This window comes from Martes martes (genome assembly GCF_963455335.1).
Source record: "Martes martes genome assembly, chromosome: 12".
In the NCBI taxonomy this organism is placed as follows: Eukaryota; Metazoa; Chordata; class Mammalia; order Carnivora; family Mustelidae; genus Martes; species Martes martes.
The window spans coordinates 63,015,717-63,036,371 of NC_137900.1; the positions used below are offsets into that span (position 1 = coordinate 63,015,717).

General features: G+C 37.8%; 1 protein-coding gene across 1 annotated transcript in view; it reads left to right on the plus strand.

The window, feature by feature from the left end:
- TDRD7 (tudor domain containing 7) overlaps positions 1–20,655 on the plus strand; it is a 71,465-nt gene that overhangs the window by 686 nt on the left and 50,124 nt on the right. The window contains exons 2-4 of the mRNA XM_080819835.1: positions 13,468–13,680; positions 15,997–16,138; positions 17,123–17,336. Of these exons, the coding sequence (XP_080675961.1) occupies positions 13,474–13,680; positions 15,997–16,138; positions 17,123–17,336 (563 nt within the window). The 5' untranslated portion in view covers positions 13,468–13,473. The remainder of the gene's footprint in view (positions 1–13,467; positions 13,681–15,996; positions 16,139–17,122; positions 17,337–20,655) is intronic.

Here is a 20,655-nt window from a genome sequence, read left to right on the forward strand (position 1 = left end):
AGGCCGGGACACAGCGAGGAAGGAAACACGAATCCATGAATGAGTTGTCTCTTAACTTTGATCAAAATCCAACAGGGTCAGGTGCTCAGCCTCAAGTTACTGGAAGGGGGCTTAGAGCCCGCCCAACTTTTCTTCTACGTTCCGCTTGCGGCGTATATAACCAAAGGGTACCAGTCCCAAATAGTTTCAGAGAGCAAGAAAGGTTAATACCTGTACTAGAAAAAGTCCTGGCCCCAAAGGATTCTCATTACTGCCCTGCAAAACAAAACAAACTACTGATCTGGGTCAACCCCCACTGCCCCCCCCACCCCGCCCCAATCGTGCAGGTGGAAAAATTGCAGCAAAGTGTTCTGCCTAGTGATATGCAGCAACTTAATGACAGAAATGAAACTTAGACCCAAATTTCTAACTCATCTTTGGCTGCCTGGATATGTAGGTGTTGCATACTGCAAATAGTGTGGGCTTTGCGGACCTGGGTTGGGAATCTGGGCTGCTCCTCTTACTGATTGTGGATGGTGAATAAATTACTTTCTTTGAGCCTGGTTTTCTGTGTATCAAATGGAAATGTTTAACATAAGTCCACACAGCTTTTGTGAGGTAACTGCTGTAAATCCTTTGGTTTATAATAATGGTCAAGAAATGTTAACTCTTTTCTTTCCACCAAACTTCCCGTATTTTACGTAATTGGATTTCAGTTTCTTGCAGTCCTCTAATATAAGATTAATTGGCCCGTGGCGGGGATTTTTCCATCTCCACTTAATGGACATTTCAGAGCATCAGTTATATGCAAAGTACTGTGCTGGGTGCAGTGTAATTGGTCCCGGGGCCAGCTGCGTTAGAATCCACATCTCCTGTGCCCCAGACCAGGGACCTTTGGTGGCACACAGATTTCCTCTTTGCTGGTTAAACACAGTGAGACTGTGAGGCAGCAGTTGGCAGTGCCTTTGGATTTCAGTCCCTGAAGACTGTAGACTGGAGATGGAACATAATCCCTGCTAATGCCCTTTTAAGTGTATTGGTTGAACATGGCTGAATGAACCTACTGTGTTTTGTACCAAGAGATGTAAACTTCTTGAAGGACTGCTCTTTAAATTCTCCGTGCAATGTAATCTAGTTGGAGACTTAATATGAATTTAAAGGAAAATACTTTGTAAACCAACTCTAAGTGCCCACTCTGTGTTTGATCAAGTGCTGTTTTCAAGAACTGAGATTCGACAGAGGGCTTTGCATCTGGGCACTTTCAGGATCAGCAGATGAATACAGTAAGGACCCAAGTTCCTTGGTACTTGAGTGAAATGTAATTTCATGTTTATGTGAATTGGTTTTTCTTTCTCTATGCAAAACTTATTTTCTTTGCCCTCTACTCCTGTCTTTGTGCTTTTGAAGGTTTCATTCTTTTTTTTATTTCCCCAATGGGCCAAATGTATTTTTTTTAATTTTCTCATTCAAACTATCTAAAAGTAATTGATTTTGTGATTTTTAGCTGCAATGTGTATATATGCCAATTAGATCTGCTGGTCAGCACAAAATGCCCAATGGCTCCAAAGCAAACTCAATATTATAGCTGTGCAGCTTTGTCAGGAGGAAGCCAGCCTATGGTTTCCATTAGATCTTTTGCTCCTACTTCAGAACTTGAAGGACTCCAAGGAAAGTTGAGAGTCACAGCTCTTGTCCATCTTCCTATCTTCCATATGAAAAAAAGTGACCTGAAGTGACTCACTCAAAGGGTCACAGCTAATTAGTAGCAGAACTAGGATTAAGACCACAAATCCTAACTAAGACACTTTATTATTGCAAGAGTTTTTTTCTCTAATATGTAGATTTATGGAAACCCCTTACTTACTATTTGTAATATATAGTTAGTAATGCATGTACAGCTTAGAGCTTGAAATTACAATAATAATAATAATAATAATAATAAATTAAAAATGCTCCCTAAATATGCCCTATGGAAATATGTCATCACTCTAAGGTGTTAATTACTATCTTTCTTTTTAAAAAGAGTTGGTAAAGGAGTAATTCAGGTGGTAACAAGTAGACTATACTGTAATAGGAAAGAAAAAAGAACATGTTAAACTGTTGCAAGATGAGAAATCATCCTGGAAGGGTCTTAGACCAAAACCTTCCCTCTCTTGGGCTCAGTTTATTGATTTGTAACATGAGGGGGTTGGGATAAACTAGATGATATCTAAAATCTTTTTGGCACAGACATTCTGAACTTTGAGGGCCTGGCGTGTTGCTAAAATAGTGTCTTCAAGTAAAAGGGCAGTCAGTTACCACAAGTATTTGCCCTAAGAAGGTACTAAAAATTGTGTAACTGACTGAAGAAGGTAAGAGAGGTTACTCGGTAATTTCAATTTACCCTAATAATTCTTCAGATTTTTTTCTGGGGTTTAGTGCCACTCTGCAATGCAGATTTATTACATTGAGGAAGATGAGCCAAACAGGACAGTTGGAAGTAGGTGAGAAAAGAGAAACTTAGAGAAGAACATGCACAGGTGAGAGCTGGGCCAGCTGGGCTAATGGGTAGTGAGGAATCTCAGGCTCTGGGAAGCATATAACATGTAAATGACTGAGTCAGGGAGGCTCAGTCAGTGGTAAAGCCTGTATCTAGAGGACACTGAAACCGCATTCTTCAGAATAAGACTTTCTCAGGACGATTATCAGGTATATTAAGGAGAAAAAGCTGCGAATTTCCAAACATAGTTTTGAGTATGAGAGTTATTTTAGGCTATTTAAATTATTTAAGTATTGCTTTCTTAAAGGTTATTACTTTCCCCTACTCCTTGCCCCACTTCTTGTACATTATTGCACTTTGGAGTTCTCTACGATTTATTGTGTAATAAAAAGAAAAAGGACAGAGTGAAAGGATAAAAGGAAATGTCAATTGCCACACTGAATATTTGCAAAATTAGAGATTCTTTTGGGATTGGGTGCCCATACCCTTAAATCAGAACGTGGCTGATCCCTGTTTCATGCCACTTTAAGGGCTAATCACGAAGTCAGTGTTCCCTAAGTTCCAAATTACTTAAGAGAAGCCAATTCTAGACATTTGGAGAAGCTGTCTAAAAGGAAGCCCTAAGTTTGGAAACCAGAAGACCTGGGTTCTTGTTGTGATTCTGGCCACAAAAATGTATGAGAATATGTGAGACCTAGAATAATTGCTCTGGGCCTCAGTTTCCTCATTATTAAACTGAAGGGTTTGGAGGAGATGGTCTGAAGGTGCCCACCAGCTTTCCATGCTTCTCTCAGCTCTCTACTCTGAGGTTGGGCCCACCATTCTATGCTGCTTCCCTAAGTCCGGCAGGGTGTGGGAATATTGTGGGCTTGTGGTCTAGTACGGAATCTCCGCTCCCTGAGCCTTTGCCAAAGCAGTAAGTGACTTTTTGTCTACTAATTAAGTGAGAAATTTTGGAGGGGATCCAGTCGCTTTCTTAGCAAGCTTCCCAGTTCATAAGTATGTTAATGAGGCAAATAAGAAAATCTGGGAAAATTCTGGTATTTCAAATTTAATGCTGTACTAAACATTTCCCTCATATACCAATGCTTTTATCATTGTGCTCTTAGCCATTTAATACATATATTCATAGGTAGTTTCCCATCCACACCACGCTTCCAGGAAATGCAAGTAAGTACTGAATTCCAAGCTCATATAACTCTACTATTGATGCTTGTCATTTAGAAGAGAGGCAAGGAAAGGAGGAGGAGAAAGAGCAAGATGAAGGAAGGGAAGGTCAAATGCAATTGGTTGTGACCTATTGTGGCCATTTTCTTCCTTCCTAAGGTCTTTGCTAACTGACCTTGGTTAGTTTTTGAGATCAAAAGTACTCTGATTAAATAATTCCCCAGACCCACCTCTACTTTACTCTGTTGTTTAGGATTCTTAGTCAGCTCAAGCAGACCCTATATTGTCTTCAGAATAAGAATATTCTTAAGGAATATCCTTAATTCCCAAGGAAACCTTTAATTCTTGAGGAAATTAAGGAAACCCTTAAGAATTTTAACCTGAGAAGCTATGTTCTAAAACAGAGATAGCCAGCCTTATTTCTCCCAACCTAGCCTAATTTATGGTCACCAGGACTTGTGTAACATTCTCAAAATAAAACTTGAGTTTTCTTAAACTCAGAATTAATATTTGTCACAGCACTTTCAGAGAATAGAAATAAAGGGGAAAGAGAGTTGACAAGTCAACGCAGCAACTTAAAAAATTGGGGGAGCTACTTTGGAGAAACTTCGAAACTTAATTTTGGTGGGGGAGGATGACTAAAGGTTTGCCATTGAGGCCCAGAGTTGAAATTCCCATAAACTTCCTCTTGTGCTTCTAATGGATGACATCCAAGATAATAAACTTAATTTTTTATAGCTAGAGGAAAGTATTGTATGCTTTTCACAAAAGTTATTGAGTGTAATTGCCATCTTCAGAAAATTTCAAAAAAAAATGCCGTGACAATCAAGGAATTCAAATTTAAGGCATTTAAAGCAATATAGATTAGAAAATAATGATTGTTTTAAATTATTTTAGTTGTAACTTTCTTTTTGTTCACTGCCCAAAGTAATACTACTAATGTAGGAATCACGGATCCAACTGGAAGAAACTGACAAGCATGAGAATACCACCTACATCTGAACGAGATGTGTAGTCACATTTTCCCTCCCAGGCTTCACTGTGCTTAACTGCTTCTCACCAGCTTTGAGATCTTCAGTCTCATAGTCCCAAGGGACCACATTTCCCTCCAAAAAGATATAGCGACTAAAAGTTGTTGTGAATTCAGTATCAGTTTCTTTGTGAATCCCAACAGTATAGGCACAATGCTTAAAAAACAGGGAATACATGCAAGTGTGAGATACTTACTGGTATTGAGGCTGTGCCTGTGGCTCATCGGTATGTGTGAACTTCTTACAGGAACGCTGGGTCATTGAGAACACTGGCTCAGAGTGAAAGGGCCATGAAATAATCTACCTGATGATTCTCAACCACAGCCTGCTGACATAACTGGGTGTCTCAGTCAGTTAATAACAATCGTTAAAATTTACAAGTTGTTTTTTAATAAAGAAATTTAAGATGATTTCTTTAATAGCTCACATGCATTATGCTATGTTTTAGTAAGTAGAAAGGAGTATTAGATAGATGGACAATTTCTCACTCATTCATCCAGTGTTTATTGAGCTCTTGTTGTGGGCTGGGCACTGGGGATTCAGTAGTGAACAAAGGCTCACAAATTTCAGCTTTTTAAATTTTTTAAAAAGATTTTATTTATTTATTTGACAGAGATCACAAGTAGGCAGAGAGGCAGGCAGGGTGGGGGCGGGGAGGCAGGCTCCTTGCTGAGCAGATGCGGGGCTCGATCCCAGGACCCTGAGATGATGACCTGAGCCGAAGGCAGAGGCTTTAACCCACTGAGCCACCCCCCACAAATTCCAGCTTTCACAGAGCTCATAATCAAGTTGGGGAAACAGATGGTACAATTAAATAAGGACTACTGGGTGGTAATAAGCGCAAAGGAGGGAAATAAGGTAGGGAAGGGGTGTAGGAAATACCGGACAGCCAGCATAACAGTTTGGATTTTGGATAGGGTGGCCAGGAAAGGCCTTGCTGAGAAGGTAACCTTTGAGCAAATACTCAAAGAAACTGCAGCAGTGAGTCGTGTGGCCCCTGTGTGGAGAATAGATCCTAGGAGGTGAAGTGGAAGCTGAGACCAGCAAGGAGGCAGTTGCCCCAATCCAGGCAAGAGATGCTGCTGGCATGGACTAGAGCGATCACCATGAGATAGTCAGGAGTTGGGGAATTGTGAATGTCAGACTGTCTGTCTTCATGTATCACGTGGTGATGGTGGTAAGGAGCTCAGAGTCACTAATACTCAGTTGCTTCATTTTACAGAGAAGGAGGTCAGAGCCCCAGGAGAAAGGATTTGTCCCAGGGAAATAAGTGCTCTTTGCATAGTGATATTGAACTTGGAGACACCAGCAAGAGGAGGCATGGGCACAGCCTTCCACAATCCCTCATCTCTCTCCACAATCAAATAAAAATCAATATATCAACTATTAGTTAGCAGCACCCCCAAATGGTTAATGTTTGGGAAATTCTTACCAGCAGTTCTTTCAGAGCAGACCTTGGGAAGGTAAAAGGGACATTTGAGAGAAAGTGGTCTGAAGTGGCTCTCCCAAGGCTGGAAGTAGTAGAAGGCTTTCACATAGAGCAGCCTATAGAACCAGTCTCTGATTAGCTTCTAAGATGGGATTAGACTTGTCCTTTCAAGCCAGCAGCATACTGGAGTTCTATTATGTTTTAGTCATAGGATGTCCATTAGTGAGTAGAATGCTATGAGAATTTTTTTTATCCCCACAAATTAGTGATTGCTGCCTACCCACTAATGTAGCTGGAGAAAAGTAGACCATGGTGAGGAGGTGGTAATTGAACAGATGCTCTTTCCAGAAAGAAGGGGAGGAAGCAGTAGAAACTCCTCTTCAAGGTGAAGGATAGGTCCTTCCTACTGATAATCTCAGCAGGAGTTTATAGTGCTTCTGACTAGGGAGGAGCCAGTACTAAACAGTCTACTCCAAATGGATCCAGGTACCCTACTCGCACGCAAGTGGGTGTATTCTTACATGTGTGCTGACCACCTGACATCATATCTACACATCACGTGTGCATAATTCATAGTCCAGGCCCATCTGCATATATACAGAGATGCAAAGTCCAGCTTTACTCAGAAGAGCTCTAGATGAACAGGTGGGAGAGACAGAGCTTTGAAGGAAAGGTGGGAAAGGTGGGGTTAAAAAAGTTGGGGAGGCTTGGCTCTGGGAGGTTAGTAGGCTATCCTTTAGTTTTTCCTCTTACAAATTCGAACTTGGCCAGCCTCCACTATGGTTTTTCCTATTTGAAGAAATAACTGCAGTGAAGGTTCAGTGATCTTTAACTGTTGAGTCAGGAACCATTATAAATCAGTCTGTGTCTTACATTGGAAGTTTACTACTTAAGAGCCAGAATTTACATGTTAGATTTAACTTCTGGCAACCTTGAAATATAGGTGTCAAAACCATCCTCTCTGAGCTGCTACCCGACACACTCAGGAAAGTGTAGTTGGACATCAAGGGAATGGAGGTTCTGAGACTCTACAGCTGTCATCTTTTGCTGCCATGAAAAACCCTTTAGAGTGCCTGTCGGTATCACTGACTTGAAATCTGTACCATCCCTGTGAGTGGCTTCCATATATCTTATCATATCTTGGTGATTTACCTTCCCTCAGCTTTGGTGTTCTCATCTATAGAATGAGAACAATTTCCTCCTAGAATTATTACGTATATTAAATTTTAGAAAATCCAAATCTCAGAACTTGGATTCTCACAAGAGAAAGAAAAACATGTCTACCCAAAGATTTATATAATTCAAAGCAACTTTATTTATAATACCCCCAAATTGGAAGCAACCCAAATGTCTATCAACATTCGGATGGATAAATGAATTGTAGCATGTCTACACAGTGAAATACTGCTTATCATAGTATAAGAAGTTTTTGCTGGTAAGTGTAGAAACATGGATGAAACTCAAGAACATCAGGAAAAAGTGATCTATCCTGACAGAAAGCAGATAAGTGGCTGCCAGGAGCCAGGACAGCGTGTATGAGAGGATGAGAGCTGCCTGCAAAGTGGCACAACTTGAAAGAACTTCTTTTTCTCAGACTTTTTTATATATACTTTACATATAATAAAAGTCCCCCTCTTTTGTCTATAGTTCTATGAATTTTTAAAAAGATTTTACTTATTTATTTATTTATTTATTATTTATTTGACAGAGACACAGAGAGAGAAGGAACACAAGCAGAGGGGTGGGAGAGGGAGAAGCAGGCTTCCCACTGAACAGGGAGCCCAATGCACAGGACGCTGGGATCATGACCTGAGCCAAAGGCAGACACTTAACTGACTGAGCCACCCAGGTGCCCCTATAGTTCTATGATCAAGAGAGAATATTTCTGTCATTCCCAAAATTGCCCTGTGCCTTCTTTACAGTCCATCCCCTCCCTATACTCCTATCCCTTGGCACCCACTGATTTAATTTGAATGCCTATAGTTTTGCCTTTTTCAGAATGTTACATAAATAGAATCGTACAGCATATAGTCTTTTGTGTCTGGCTTCTCCCACTTAGCATAGTGTGAGAATCATCCATACAGTTCTATGTATCAATAATTTGTTCCTTTTAATTGCGGAGTACTACTTAACTGCATGGATATGCAACACTAGTTGACTCATTCACCTGCTGATAGACATTTGGATTGTTCCTAATTGGGTGGTAATTATGAATAAAGCTACTATAAATATTTAGGTACAGGTTTTTGTATGAATATATGTCATTATTTCTCTTGGGTAATGACCGACATGTAAGTTTTTTGGATTGTATAATAAAAACATGCTTCTTCATAAGAAACTGTCAAGCCATATCTTTTCAAAGTATTGTTCTGCAAGCCCACCAGACATGTATGAAAATTCTAGTTGCTCTGCATTCTTATCAACACTTCATACTGTTGGTTTTTTTAAAAAGTTTAACTTATTCTAATAGATGGGTAGTGATGCCTCATCATGGATTTAATTTTCACTTCCCTAATGAAGAATGTGTTTTTTGGCCATCTACATCTCTACTTTAGTAAACTTCAGTATGTGTTCAAATAATTTGCATGTTTTAAAATGTGCTCTTTGTTTTCTTATTGAGTTTTGAGGGTTGTTTACATACACTGGTTACCTGTCCTTTACCAGGTGTTTTATGAAAATATATCCTTTCAGTCCATGGCTTGTCTTTTCATTTTCTCAACAGAAATTTATATTTAAAAGAGCATAAATTTAAAATTTTGATGAAATCCAATCTGTCAGTTTTTTCTTCTATATTCTAAAAATAAAAAATCTTTGCTAAACCCAAGATCATGAAGATTTACGCCTTTGTTTTTTTCTAAACATTTTACAGTTTTAGTTTTTTCAAGTAGGACCTAAGTGGTCTGGGTCTTTATTTTAGTTTAATTTTGAATATAGTATAATGTTCATTTTTTTGCATATGGATGAATAGTGTTCCAGAACTCTTCATTGAACTTTGTCCATTGAATTTCTTTTGGTAACTTTGTTGAAAATCAGTTGACTAACATAACACAATAAAAAATATATACTGATTGGAAACTTAAAAAAAGTAAGAAAAGAAAAAAGAAAATCAGTTGACTATATATGTATCGATCTATATCTGGGTTATATATTCTGTTCCATTGATGGCTGTCCTTTTGACAATACCTACATTACATTGATTAATATACTTTTAAGTAAATCTGGAAATCAGTCTTCTTGCACTGGCTAGGATCTCCAGTGTGATAGTGAATAGGAATGAAGAGAGTGAACATTCTTGTCCTGTTTCCAATCTTAGGGAGAAAGCATTCATTCTTTTCTTATTACGTATTATGTTAGCTGTGGATTTTTCACAGATGTTCTTTATCGGTTGAGGCAGTCCCCTTCTTATTTTCTGAGAGTTTTTATCATAAATGATTTTGAACTTGGTCAGATGTCTTTTCTTCACCTATTATTACCATGTGTTTTTTCTCCTTTAGTCTGTTGATACAGTCAGTTACATTGGTTGATTTACGAATGTTGGGCCAGTCTTGTGTTTCTAGAGTAAACCATATAGTTGATCATGATGTGTTATCCTTCTTACATATTGTTGGATTTGGTTTGTTAATATTTTGTTAGGAATTTTGCAATTATGTTAATGAAGGAAGTTGGCTTATGCTTTTCTTATATTGCCTTTTCCTGGTTTCAGTATCAGCATAATGCTGGCCTCATAAAATGAGTTTAGAAGTATTCCCTTCCCCTATGTTTTTTGGAAGAGTTTGTGTAGAAGTGGTAGTATTTTTTTCTTGAAGTTTTTGGTAGAATTGACAAACCATCTGGGTTTGAGTTTTCCTTGGGTGAAGGTTTTTAACTACAAATTCAACTTCCCTAATAGATACAGGGATATTAAGATTATTTATATCTTCTTGAATAAGCTTTGGAATTTGTGTCTTTTAATGAATTTACTCCATTTTATCTAATTGACAAAATTTATTGGCATAAGTTTATCATTACATTTGCTTTTTAATGTCTGTAAGACCTATATTGATGGCCTGTTCTTTAATCCCATTAATAATAATTTGCATCTTCTCTCGTTTTTTCTTTATTAATCTATCTGGAAGTTTATCAATTTTATTGATGTTTTTTAAAAAGTAGTTTTGGTTTCATTATTTTTTCTTTAACTTTCTTTTCTATTTCATTACTGATGTGTTTCATCAGTTCAATATTGATTTTGTTTTCATTTTTATTACTTTCTTCCTTTCACTTTTAGTACAATTTGCTCTTTTTTCAAGGTAGTAGATTAGATCACTGAATTGGGACCTTTCTTCTTTCCTAACATAAGCATATAATGCTGCAGAATTCCCTTTAAATATTGTTTTAATGACATCAGCAAATTTTTGTACATTGTGTTTTCATTTATTTAAAAATATTTTCTGATGTTTTTGTTTTGAAGGAGGCTTCCTTTCTGACCCTTGGTTTTTTTTTTTAGAAGCATGTCATTATGTTTGCAAATACAAAGGGATTGCCCACCTATCTTTCTGTTATTGATACCTAATTTAGTTTTTTTCTGGTCACAGGATACTCTGTATAATTTCAGGTTTTCTAAATTGGTCAATGATTGACTTAAGTCCCAGAGTGTATTCTGTCTTTGAAAAGAATGTATATTCTGCTATTATTGGGGGAGGGTCTTTTATAAATATCAATTAGGTCAGTTTGATGGATGTTGTTAATTAGCTCTTCTGTATCTTTACTGGTTTTTGTTTACTTGTTCTACATTAATGAGAAAGAAGTTTTGAATTTTCCAAATAATTGTGAAGATATTCTTACACCTCCATTGGTTTCTGCTTTGTGTGTTTCGAAGCACTGATATTTGGTACACTCACATTTAGGATTGTAATAGCTTCCTGATGAATTAACTCCTTAATTATGTAATGTCTGTCCTTATCCCAAGCGATATTCCTTGTTCTGGTATTAATTAATATGGCATATCTTTTTCTATCTTTTTACTTTGAACCTATGTTGTATATCTATTTAAAATAATTTCTCATATATAGTGTATTGGTAAGTCTTTTATATCCACTTCATCCATCCTAAATTTTTATTGAGATATTTTCAATGTTTACATTTGATGTAGTTTTTGCTGTGGCCAGCTTTAAATCTACCATTTTACCAGATGTTTTCTATTTGTGCTACCTGTTCTTTGTGGCAGTTGTTGTTTCTGGCTCCACCACCCCCTGCCCCACTTTTTTGCCTAAATTTTTTTTTTTTTTACTTTTAATTGCTTTTTTAAAAAAATTCCAATGTACTTAACATAAGGTGTTACATAGTTTCAGGTGTACATCTAATTGTTTTTTGATTGAATTTTTTATTCTGTTTTATCTTTACTACTGGCTTATTAATTATGCTTCTTTAAAATTTTTTTAGTTGTTGCCATAAGGTTTATAATATATGTCTTTATCACATTCCCCTTTCAAGTAATAGCATACTACACATTGTGTATATACACATAGTATTAACTAAATGTTGGTGCTGGTGGTGACAGTTTGAAGAGAGCTAATGTTTAGCAGAGGGAAGTGTATAATGAGTATTTAGGTTATTTGCCATGTAAACCTTGCTGTCACTTGAGTATCATATTTGTCATTAAGAGCACTCACAAATCAGCTGCTATCTTATCTCCTTTTCAAAATGGACAAATGAGGGAATTGCTAGCATTGTATGCTATTCCTCCTTTTTGTTATCTAAACCAGAGAAAGAATAAGACTGTCAAGAATTCTGTACTGTCTAATATAGTATCCACTAGACACATTTAATTCCAGTTAAATTAAAAATTCATTTCCTCAGCCATGCTGGCCACACTGCAAGTGCTCAGTCACCATATGTATTGGACAGCACAGATACAAAATATTTCCATCAGCACAGAAATTTCTATTGGATAGCACTGTTGAAGGAAGAATTTTTTAACAAGTTGTCCATGGCTTGCCTTGCTAAATCCACTTTTCTTGGCTTCCTGAATGTCATTTTGTCGTTGTATCACCATTCCATTTACTATTAGTCCAAAGAGAATATGAGTGGTTAATCTTGAAAAATGCCAATTAATGACCAATGAAAATCCTTAGCCAGGGTCCCCACAGATTTCCTAGGTACCAAAATTATTTTTTTCTCTTGCTTGACCTCTTTGCTAGGTATGACACTTTCTAATTCTCTCCTCTTTTTGTTTATATGACATCAGCTCTGCCTTTTCTACTTATATCTCTCTGGTCACTTTTTCTCAGCCTTTTATAGGTTCTTCTTTCGTTGCCCATGCTTTAATGACAGCCTTCCATAGATGTCCATCCTTAACCTTAATTTTGACTCCCCGGATACCAAATACCGCATATATTTTGAAGGCCAACAACTCTAAACCCACTTCAGATCTCTAACCTGAATTCCTAGTGAATGTATCTGTGGGGCTGACCTACAAGGACCCCAGTCTCCATATGTCCCAAAGGAATTCATTCTCTTCCTTTCTTACAAACCTGTTCTACCTCATCCAGTGTGGGTCATTACTACCCACCATGTTTCTAAGCTAGAAACTTGGGAACTTCCCTCATTGTTCAAACCAGTTAATCAATTTCTTTTGCTTCTACCTCCTAATTACCTCTCAAATTGATTTTTTGTTTATTCGCAGGGCCCTATTTTCAAGTCCTCCACATTTCCAAGTATCTTTACAGCTCATTAGTTTTTTCTTCTTTGCATTTATCTTCTCCACTACTGAGTAGTTACCTTTTCTAAAGTGCAGAACTTAACACTTTATTCCCCTTTTTAAAATATCTCTGAGTCTCCACATTATGTTTGCTGAAATGCACGTGTTAACATAATATAAGAGTCTCATCTGGGTCTGCCTCTTTCTACCTCTCCTACCCGCATCGTTCAGTCCTCAGCTTATAATTTTAGAGTCTTTGTTCAATCATGTCCAGCCACGTAACTGCCTGGAATTCCTCAGAATCAGCCATGTACTTCTCTCTGCCTCTGTGCCTTTTGAACTTCCTGTTCCCTTTAGAGGCTGATACCTCTCCCCATCCTGACCCCACACATCCTTTTCCTCCTTCCCTGACTAATTCCTTCATGTCCTTCAGAATTCCATTCAGGCCTCTCCTTATCTGGGAAAAATTCCCAGATGTCTTCCCTCTGCAGACTAGTTTTTTTGCCCATCTGACTTCCCTGTGTTCTCATAATATTCTGTGCTTTTCTCCACCATAGCGGTTATTTCTCTACTGTAACAGCACAGAAAGTAGTCAGTAATAGTGTAATAATAGTGTAATAATCTAACATGTGTACACTCTGAAAATCTATTTGAATCCACAGACTAATGAATCCTATTATAGTAACCTTCTATTGTGTTCTTGTAGGTGAAGATGCTGGAAGCAGATCTGGTTTCAAAAATGCTACGAGCTGTCCTACAGTCTCATAAGAATGGAGTAGCATTACCCCGGCTCCAAGGAGAGTACAGATCCTTGACTGGAGACTGGATCCCCTTTAAGCAGTTAGGTTACCCTACACTAGAAGCCTATCTGAGAAGTGTGCCAGCAGTTGTGAGGATAGAGACTAGTAGATCTGGAGAGGTAAGAAGGTAATTGTGCATGTCACAAGAGTCAAACCAATCTTGATTACCTACCTGGCACTTCTGATCTCCTAACTAGACTAGAAGTCAAAGTGGAAAAGTACTAGCTAAGTGGTTTGAGGTTGGTAGTGATAGAACAGCATCCAAAGCACAGCCTAGACTTCTTAGGTCTTTTACCTGATCCCTCAAATTCTTTTCATTGTAAAAGTCGACCCTAATCATGTTAAATCAAACATTTTAAAGTTAAAGTTTACCCAGTCTTCAGCATTCAAGCAAAATAAGTCTACTGGAGACCTAACTGCCAGGTCTCACACTACATGCATTACAAACTTGCTACAACTGTTTTAGCCCAGGTGGTAATGACCTCCTGGTTACCAAAGCTAATAGATACTTTTAAATTCTCATGGTTTGACCTCCTTCCTATCTGTTCCTATTATCTGGACCCTAGTTCAATCCCTAGCGGAGCATTCAGCACTTTGATTATTATAGGGCTAGCCCCACCATTCTCCTTGTCTTGAATCCCTTTGTTTTCTAGGCTGTTCTGTCCTTCACACCGTTATGATCATATGATTTAATTTTTTTAGTTTCTCCAGAAGAACATTTTATGTATAACATAACAATTTGGAGTAGTAATGAAATGTTTTATTGCACATACCCTGTGACCCAGCAGTTTCACCTCTTGGTATCTGCCCAATGCACAGTGTGAAAGATATAGACAACCATTGTCCAAAAGACAAAAATCACCCACCTCCCCAAACAGCACATTCTTCTGGGTACACTTCTGCATGTGTAGATAGATACAACAAATCTGGGCTATTTCTCCCCAAAACTTGTAATAGTTGTTCTGTTTGGTTGGCATAGGGAAGGCGGTGGAGGAGGGAAAAGGTGACCAGGATTGAGAGAGTGATCAAAGGGAAGGCTCACCTAATCTGTAGTAATTTTTATAAGGAGCATGTATAAATTAGTTAACTATTATGTTAGTAATAAAACTTGTTTCAACATCCCTGATTCTGCCAGACAGTGCTAAGCCCTCCCTTCTGTCTACTTGGCACTTTGTAATACACCCAAGATAGCACTTGACACAATGCTTTTTTATTTTGTCTCTTTGTGTCTTTTTCCTTTGTAAGTTTCTTGAGGATGAATGATTGTTTTTTTTTCACCTCTAATAGTTGGTGCTTAGTAAATACATGTTTGAATGTGTGAATGATTAAATGTCTGCATGAGTTAATAAATTAATAATGCCTCATATGGCTACTATGCTATAATTCACTGAACCCTGCTCTCCTATTATGAACATTTTTTAATGTTTCCAAGTTTTGATTATTAAAATAACCTCTATTGTGCATATTTGAGTATGTACATTTTTCTTCAGTCATTTCTTGTAATATATTTTCAGTAATAGAAATACTGGGCCAAAGAATAGGAGTATATCTTGGCTTATATAAAGCCTCATTGCTTTCCTGTTCCTGCTCTCAACTTAGAATCAGAGGCTTTTTAACACTAGGTGGGGCTTTAGAAACCTACGTACTTGGGGGGAAAAAAAGACAAAAACAAAAACAAAAAACCTCCTGTATGTCACACCAGTTTTTTCAAAAGTTAAAAGCTGAGCTGCTGTGTTTTAAGCAGGTACCACAGGGTCCAGGGCCTCTGCTTGGCCTGCCTTGCCCTCACCGCCCCTCTGCCATTATGAGGCCCTGGAGCTGCCATCGAGCAGTTTGAAAACCCCAGATCTAAGCCCACTGCCACTTTACAGCTGAGAATACTAAGATGTGGGAGGGAAACTGATTTGTCCCAAGTCACCTGGTTAATCCACTTCAGTGACAAGATTAGGGTTGGATGGTCTTTGAGAGGTAATACAAGTAGCAGTTATGAGTCCATACTTTGGATTCAGAGAGATAGCCTAGCTGTGTGACAGGAAGTTTGCTTAACTTTCCTGAGCCTCCCTTACCCATATATAAATGGGAATAAAATATATCTCAAGGATTATGTGAGATACTATGTGTGACACAGGTTTCTTCCGGTTCATTTTTTAATCCCATAGTACCTAGCACATTGTAGATGCTTAATGAGTAGCTATTTAAGAAATATGTACAATTTTCAATTTGAGGAGGGATTATTCAATATGCTGGACTATTCTTGGTTTCTCTTATAGAATATGTAATTTTGCTCTCACGGTATCAAGGAGAGAGACTTAAACATTTGCATATAGTCTGATTTGGGATGTGTAAACTCACTAAGATCCATTTTCAAAAATGAGCCTCTGGGCACCAGTGAATCTGAGAAATATTTCTCCTTTCCCCTTGCCGCTCATGAACAGATTACCTGCTATGCCATGGCCTGCACAGAAACTGCGAGAATTGCTCAGCTTGTGGCCCGTCAGAGGAGTTCTAAAAGGAAAACTGGGCGGCAAGTTAACTGTCAGATGAGAGTAAAGAAAACCATGCCATTTTTTCTAGAAGGTATGTTCTTTTCATATGCTGAAATTTTAAGCCTGTCTATGAATACATTATCATAGGGAATTATGGAAGCACTGCTTGTATTCATGATAAACACCTATATTTGTTAACATTCACATGTCAAGGGGGAAATCCTAAAGCTGATATTTCCATTTGAAATTGACTTCCATCACCAGATGATGAGTATGACCTACGAAGTTACCACACAGCGTGAACTAACTCAAGAGTAGATTTTAATTAAGCTTTATTATGACAAAGTATCGCTTTATTCTTTTAAGTTACTTGGGGGAAAGCCTAATCTAGAATGCTGGATAAACCAAGAACCTAGGATTCAGTGACTTATTTAGCAAATCATGTCTTTATACAAAAATCATGTCTTTATACTTTTATACTAAAATCCTCTATTTTCAGGAAAAAATCATGAGTTATATAATACACAAAGGTGTTGTAGGAAACTCAGCCAGTGTTTACTGGACACTTAAAGAGCTTATAATCATTCTAAAAATAAATTCTCAAGATGTAGCTCAAAGATAATATAAAAGAGTAGATGCTTACATGCCACAATGAGCATTTTCAGTGAGGGAGCAATTGTGGTGAGAATGGCAGTGGAAGACTTCATGGTGAAAGGGGACTTGACCCAGACCTTGGGCGATGGGAAGAATTTAAATAGATGAAGAAGAGACAGGGAAACTGAGTATGCTGCATTTGTAGCAGCATAAAGTGGCTGTCATTGAAGGGTTGATTGGTGAGTAGAGGGATGGTAACTGACTAGTTTAGCAGATGAAGCCACATTTTAAAGAATCTCATCAGCTGAATACCAATCTGTTCTTCCCCTACTGACAAACCCTGTAGTGACAACTTCCTTGTGTTCTTACACACTGTTCTAAGAATAGAGACCCACAGAAAACATCTGGACAGGGGAGTGGGATAGTGAAACTAGGTTTTGGGGAAGCTAATTGATTTTATTATGTATGCCTAACTTCATAGGGAAACCAAAAGCAACCCTCAGACAACCAGGAATTTCTTCAGATTTTTCTATCAGCAAAAAACCTAATCCAACACTGTTAAGAGACAAAGGAAACTCTCTTGGAATTAAGTCTGATGCTGAAATGCCGTCTTACACATTACACACAACTATCGGAAGCGATGTATTCAAAGACGTTCCAGTGCAGAGGCATGTGACCATACCAACAAACAACAGGTATTTGGGGCTTTATCTGGCTAAAAGGAGAAGTTTGGAGAACATAGGATAATTAATGTTAAAAATGTATGTTTAGGTCAAGAAGGAAATACTTTCTGGTTTATCTAATGTAAGTTCACATGTAGGAGGGAAATGTATCATTACTACAAAGCCACTTTTCCTGCTATCTAAATGTCATTGTCTGAATATCTTCATTTTATATTTTCTCTGCATTTTTGGTAATCTCTCCTTATAAAATTCATGTTGAAAGCTCTCACAGGAAAAAACAGAAAAGCTCTCACAAGTTATTCTAAGATGCTATTTCAGCATAACTTAAAATTTTCTCTGAAAATATTTCTTATAATTACTTTTGTAAATTTTTAATAAAATCATATTGGTTTATACATTCCATTGTGCTCTAATAGTCGTATCCATAATTATACAGTAGCACCATACATCCATGCATCAGAATATTGGACAGAATAAGGACAAGCTTAAAGTCTTAGTTTGGGTGCTACCATTTATTAGCCAGGTGAATAAGTGAAACAAAGCCATATCCCTTTGTTTATATATTGTCTGTGGTTGCTTTTGCAAAACCGCAGAGCTGAGTAGTTGTGCAGAGATAGTATAGCCTGCAAAATCTGAAATGTATACTGGTGGACCCTTTACAGAAAAAGTTTACCAACTCCTCACATAGATGAATCAGTATCACATTCTTTCATTCTTTTTGTGTCTTTATAAAATAAATTTTTTTGTACCATATCCTTTTAAATCAGTGTTCAAAAATCCCAGCACTGTCCCCCATATTAGAATATTTAAAGGAATTTGTTATTTTTAATTAGTTAGGTAAAATTTTTCATAATGGTATATGTTTAATGCTAGTTATGGCTAGTTATTATAATTTTGATAAGGTCTGGGAAATACATCGTTAAAACTTGGATCTTGACCCAAAGCACTAGTTGGGTCTAATATGTGACTGAGGTACCATTGCTCCTCTAGTTGTGTGCCTAAATTTCAAGATCCATTTTGAATTGAATCTATAAAATGACAGCAAAACTTAGACATTCTGGACTGTGGGCCCAGGGGAGCATTCTCTGTCCCATGGTCTGGTGTCTCCTACCTGCCTCTTAGTGGCAATGGGCAACCTAGATAAATGCCTTCCATTCCTCCAGGTAGCACCAGCAGTGATTGAATGGAGGCTGTGCCAGCACTAAGCAGCCCAAAGAGCAGGCCCAAGATGGTGCTTTCTAACCTACAGCCTAGTGTGTTCTCACCCTTCCACCTCGCAGCATTAGGCCCAGGGAAGTGCATTCTGCTCCTATGGGCAGCACCTGCAGAGATCAAGAAGGAGCCCTAACAGCAACAAATAAATGTACCAGACCAGAATAACACCATAAGGGCAATGAAAAATGATTTATCATTGGAACTGCAGCCTATAAAAGTAGGCCAGGAGCTATGTGCTAAACCTAAGTAGGGTAACTACCTGCTAACATGTGACTTTCAAATAGAGTTCAGTCTCCTAACATATGTCCCAATGTCCAGGATACAATAAAAAAAATCACTTGTTATACTAAGAACCAGGATAATGACAACTTGAATGAGAAAAGACAACTGACAGATGCCAACACCAACATGAATCAGATGTTGAAATTATCTGACAAAAATTCAGCCATCAGAAAGGATGAATACCCACCATTTACATCGACATGGATGGAACTGGAGGGGATTATGCTAAGTGAAATAAGTCAAGCAAAGAAAGACAATTATACAGTTTCACTCATATGTGGAACATAAGAAATAGCATGGAGGACATTGGGAGAAGGAAGGGAAAACTGAAGGGGGACGGAAATCAGAGGAGGAGATGAACCATGAGAGACTATGAACTCCAGGAAAATATCTGAAGGTTTCAGAGGGGAGAGGGATGGGGGAATGGGTTAGTCTGGTGATGGGTATTAAGGAGGGCACGTGTTGTAATGAGCCCTGGGTGTTATATGCAAAGAATGAATCATGGAACACTATATCAGAAACTGTATGTACTCGGGGCACTGGGTGGCTTAGTGGGTTAAAGCATCTGCCTTCAGCTCAAGTCATGATCCCAGAGTCCTGGGATCAAGCCCTGCATCGGGCTCTCTGCTCAGCAGGGGGCCTGCTTCCTCCTCTCTCTCTGCCTGCTTCTCTGCCCACTTGTGATCTCTGTCAAATAAATAAATAAAATATTTTTTAAAAACCGTATGTATTGATACACTGTATGATGACTAACATAACGTGATAAAAAACATATATATAAAACTATATATATATATAATTATCTGTCAAAAATTTTAAAGTAGTTCTCCTAAAAACACTTCAATGAACAATTGCAAATAATTTGAAAAAAGTGGAAAAATTGGAAATTCACCAAAGAAATAGAATATATAAAAAAGAACCAAAATAGGAAGCTATAGTACTAAAAAATGGAATACCAGAATACAGAATTCACTGGGTAAGCTCAATGACAGAATGAGTATGACAGAGGAGAGAATCAGTGAACTTGAAGATAGAGCAATAGAAATGACCCATTAAGAACAGCAGAGTAGGGACGCCTGGGTGGCTCAGTTGGTTGAGCGGCTGCCTTCGGCTCAGGTCATGATCCCAGCGTCCTGGGATCGAGTCCCACATCGGGCTCCTTGCTCGGCAGGGAGCCTGCTTCTCCCTCTGCCTCTGCCTACCATTCTGTCTGCCTGTGCTCGCTCTCTCTCTAACAAATAAATAAATTAAAAAAAAAAAAAAAAGAACAGCAGAGTAAATAGACTTCCTTCAAAAACAAAGTAAAACAAAAAAATTAGAAAAAAAAAAAAAAAAGAACCACTTAGCAAAGCCTGAGAGCCTTGTGGAAATAATACACCCAGAAGACCCTTAGGGACCTATGGGGAGAATAAGAAAAGGTCTAACATTTGTATTATCTCAGGAGAGACTCAGAAGAGGAGGAAAGAGTGGGGCTGAAAGAGTATTTGACAGCATAATGGCTCAAAACCTCTCAAATTTGGCTAAGGACATAAACCTACAGATTGAAGAGTTCAGAGAGTCCTAAACAGGATGAACCCATAGAAACTCACATGAAGACACATTGTAATTAAACTTCTAAAAACTAAAGACAAAGAAAAAATCTTGAAAACAGCCAGAGAGAAATGACACATCATCTATAGGGGAATACCAGGTTTTTAAAAGATTTATTTATTTATTTATTTATTTAAGAGAATTATTACATAGTTAAAACTATTATTAACTTATATTTGAGGGCTCACCAAATCTTTTGTGAAGCTGATAAAAGATCTAAATGATCTTCCCAGAAAAATAAATG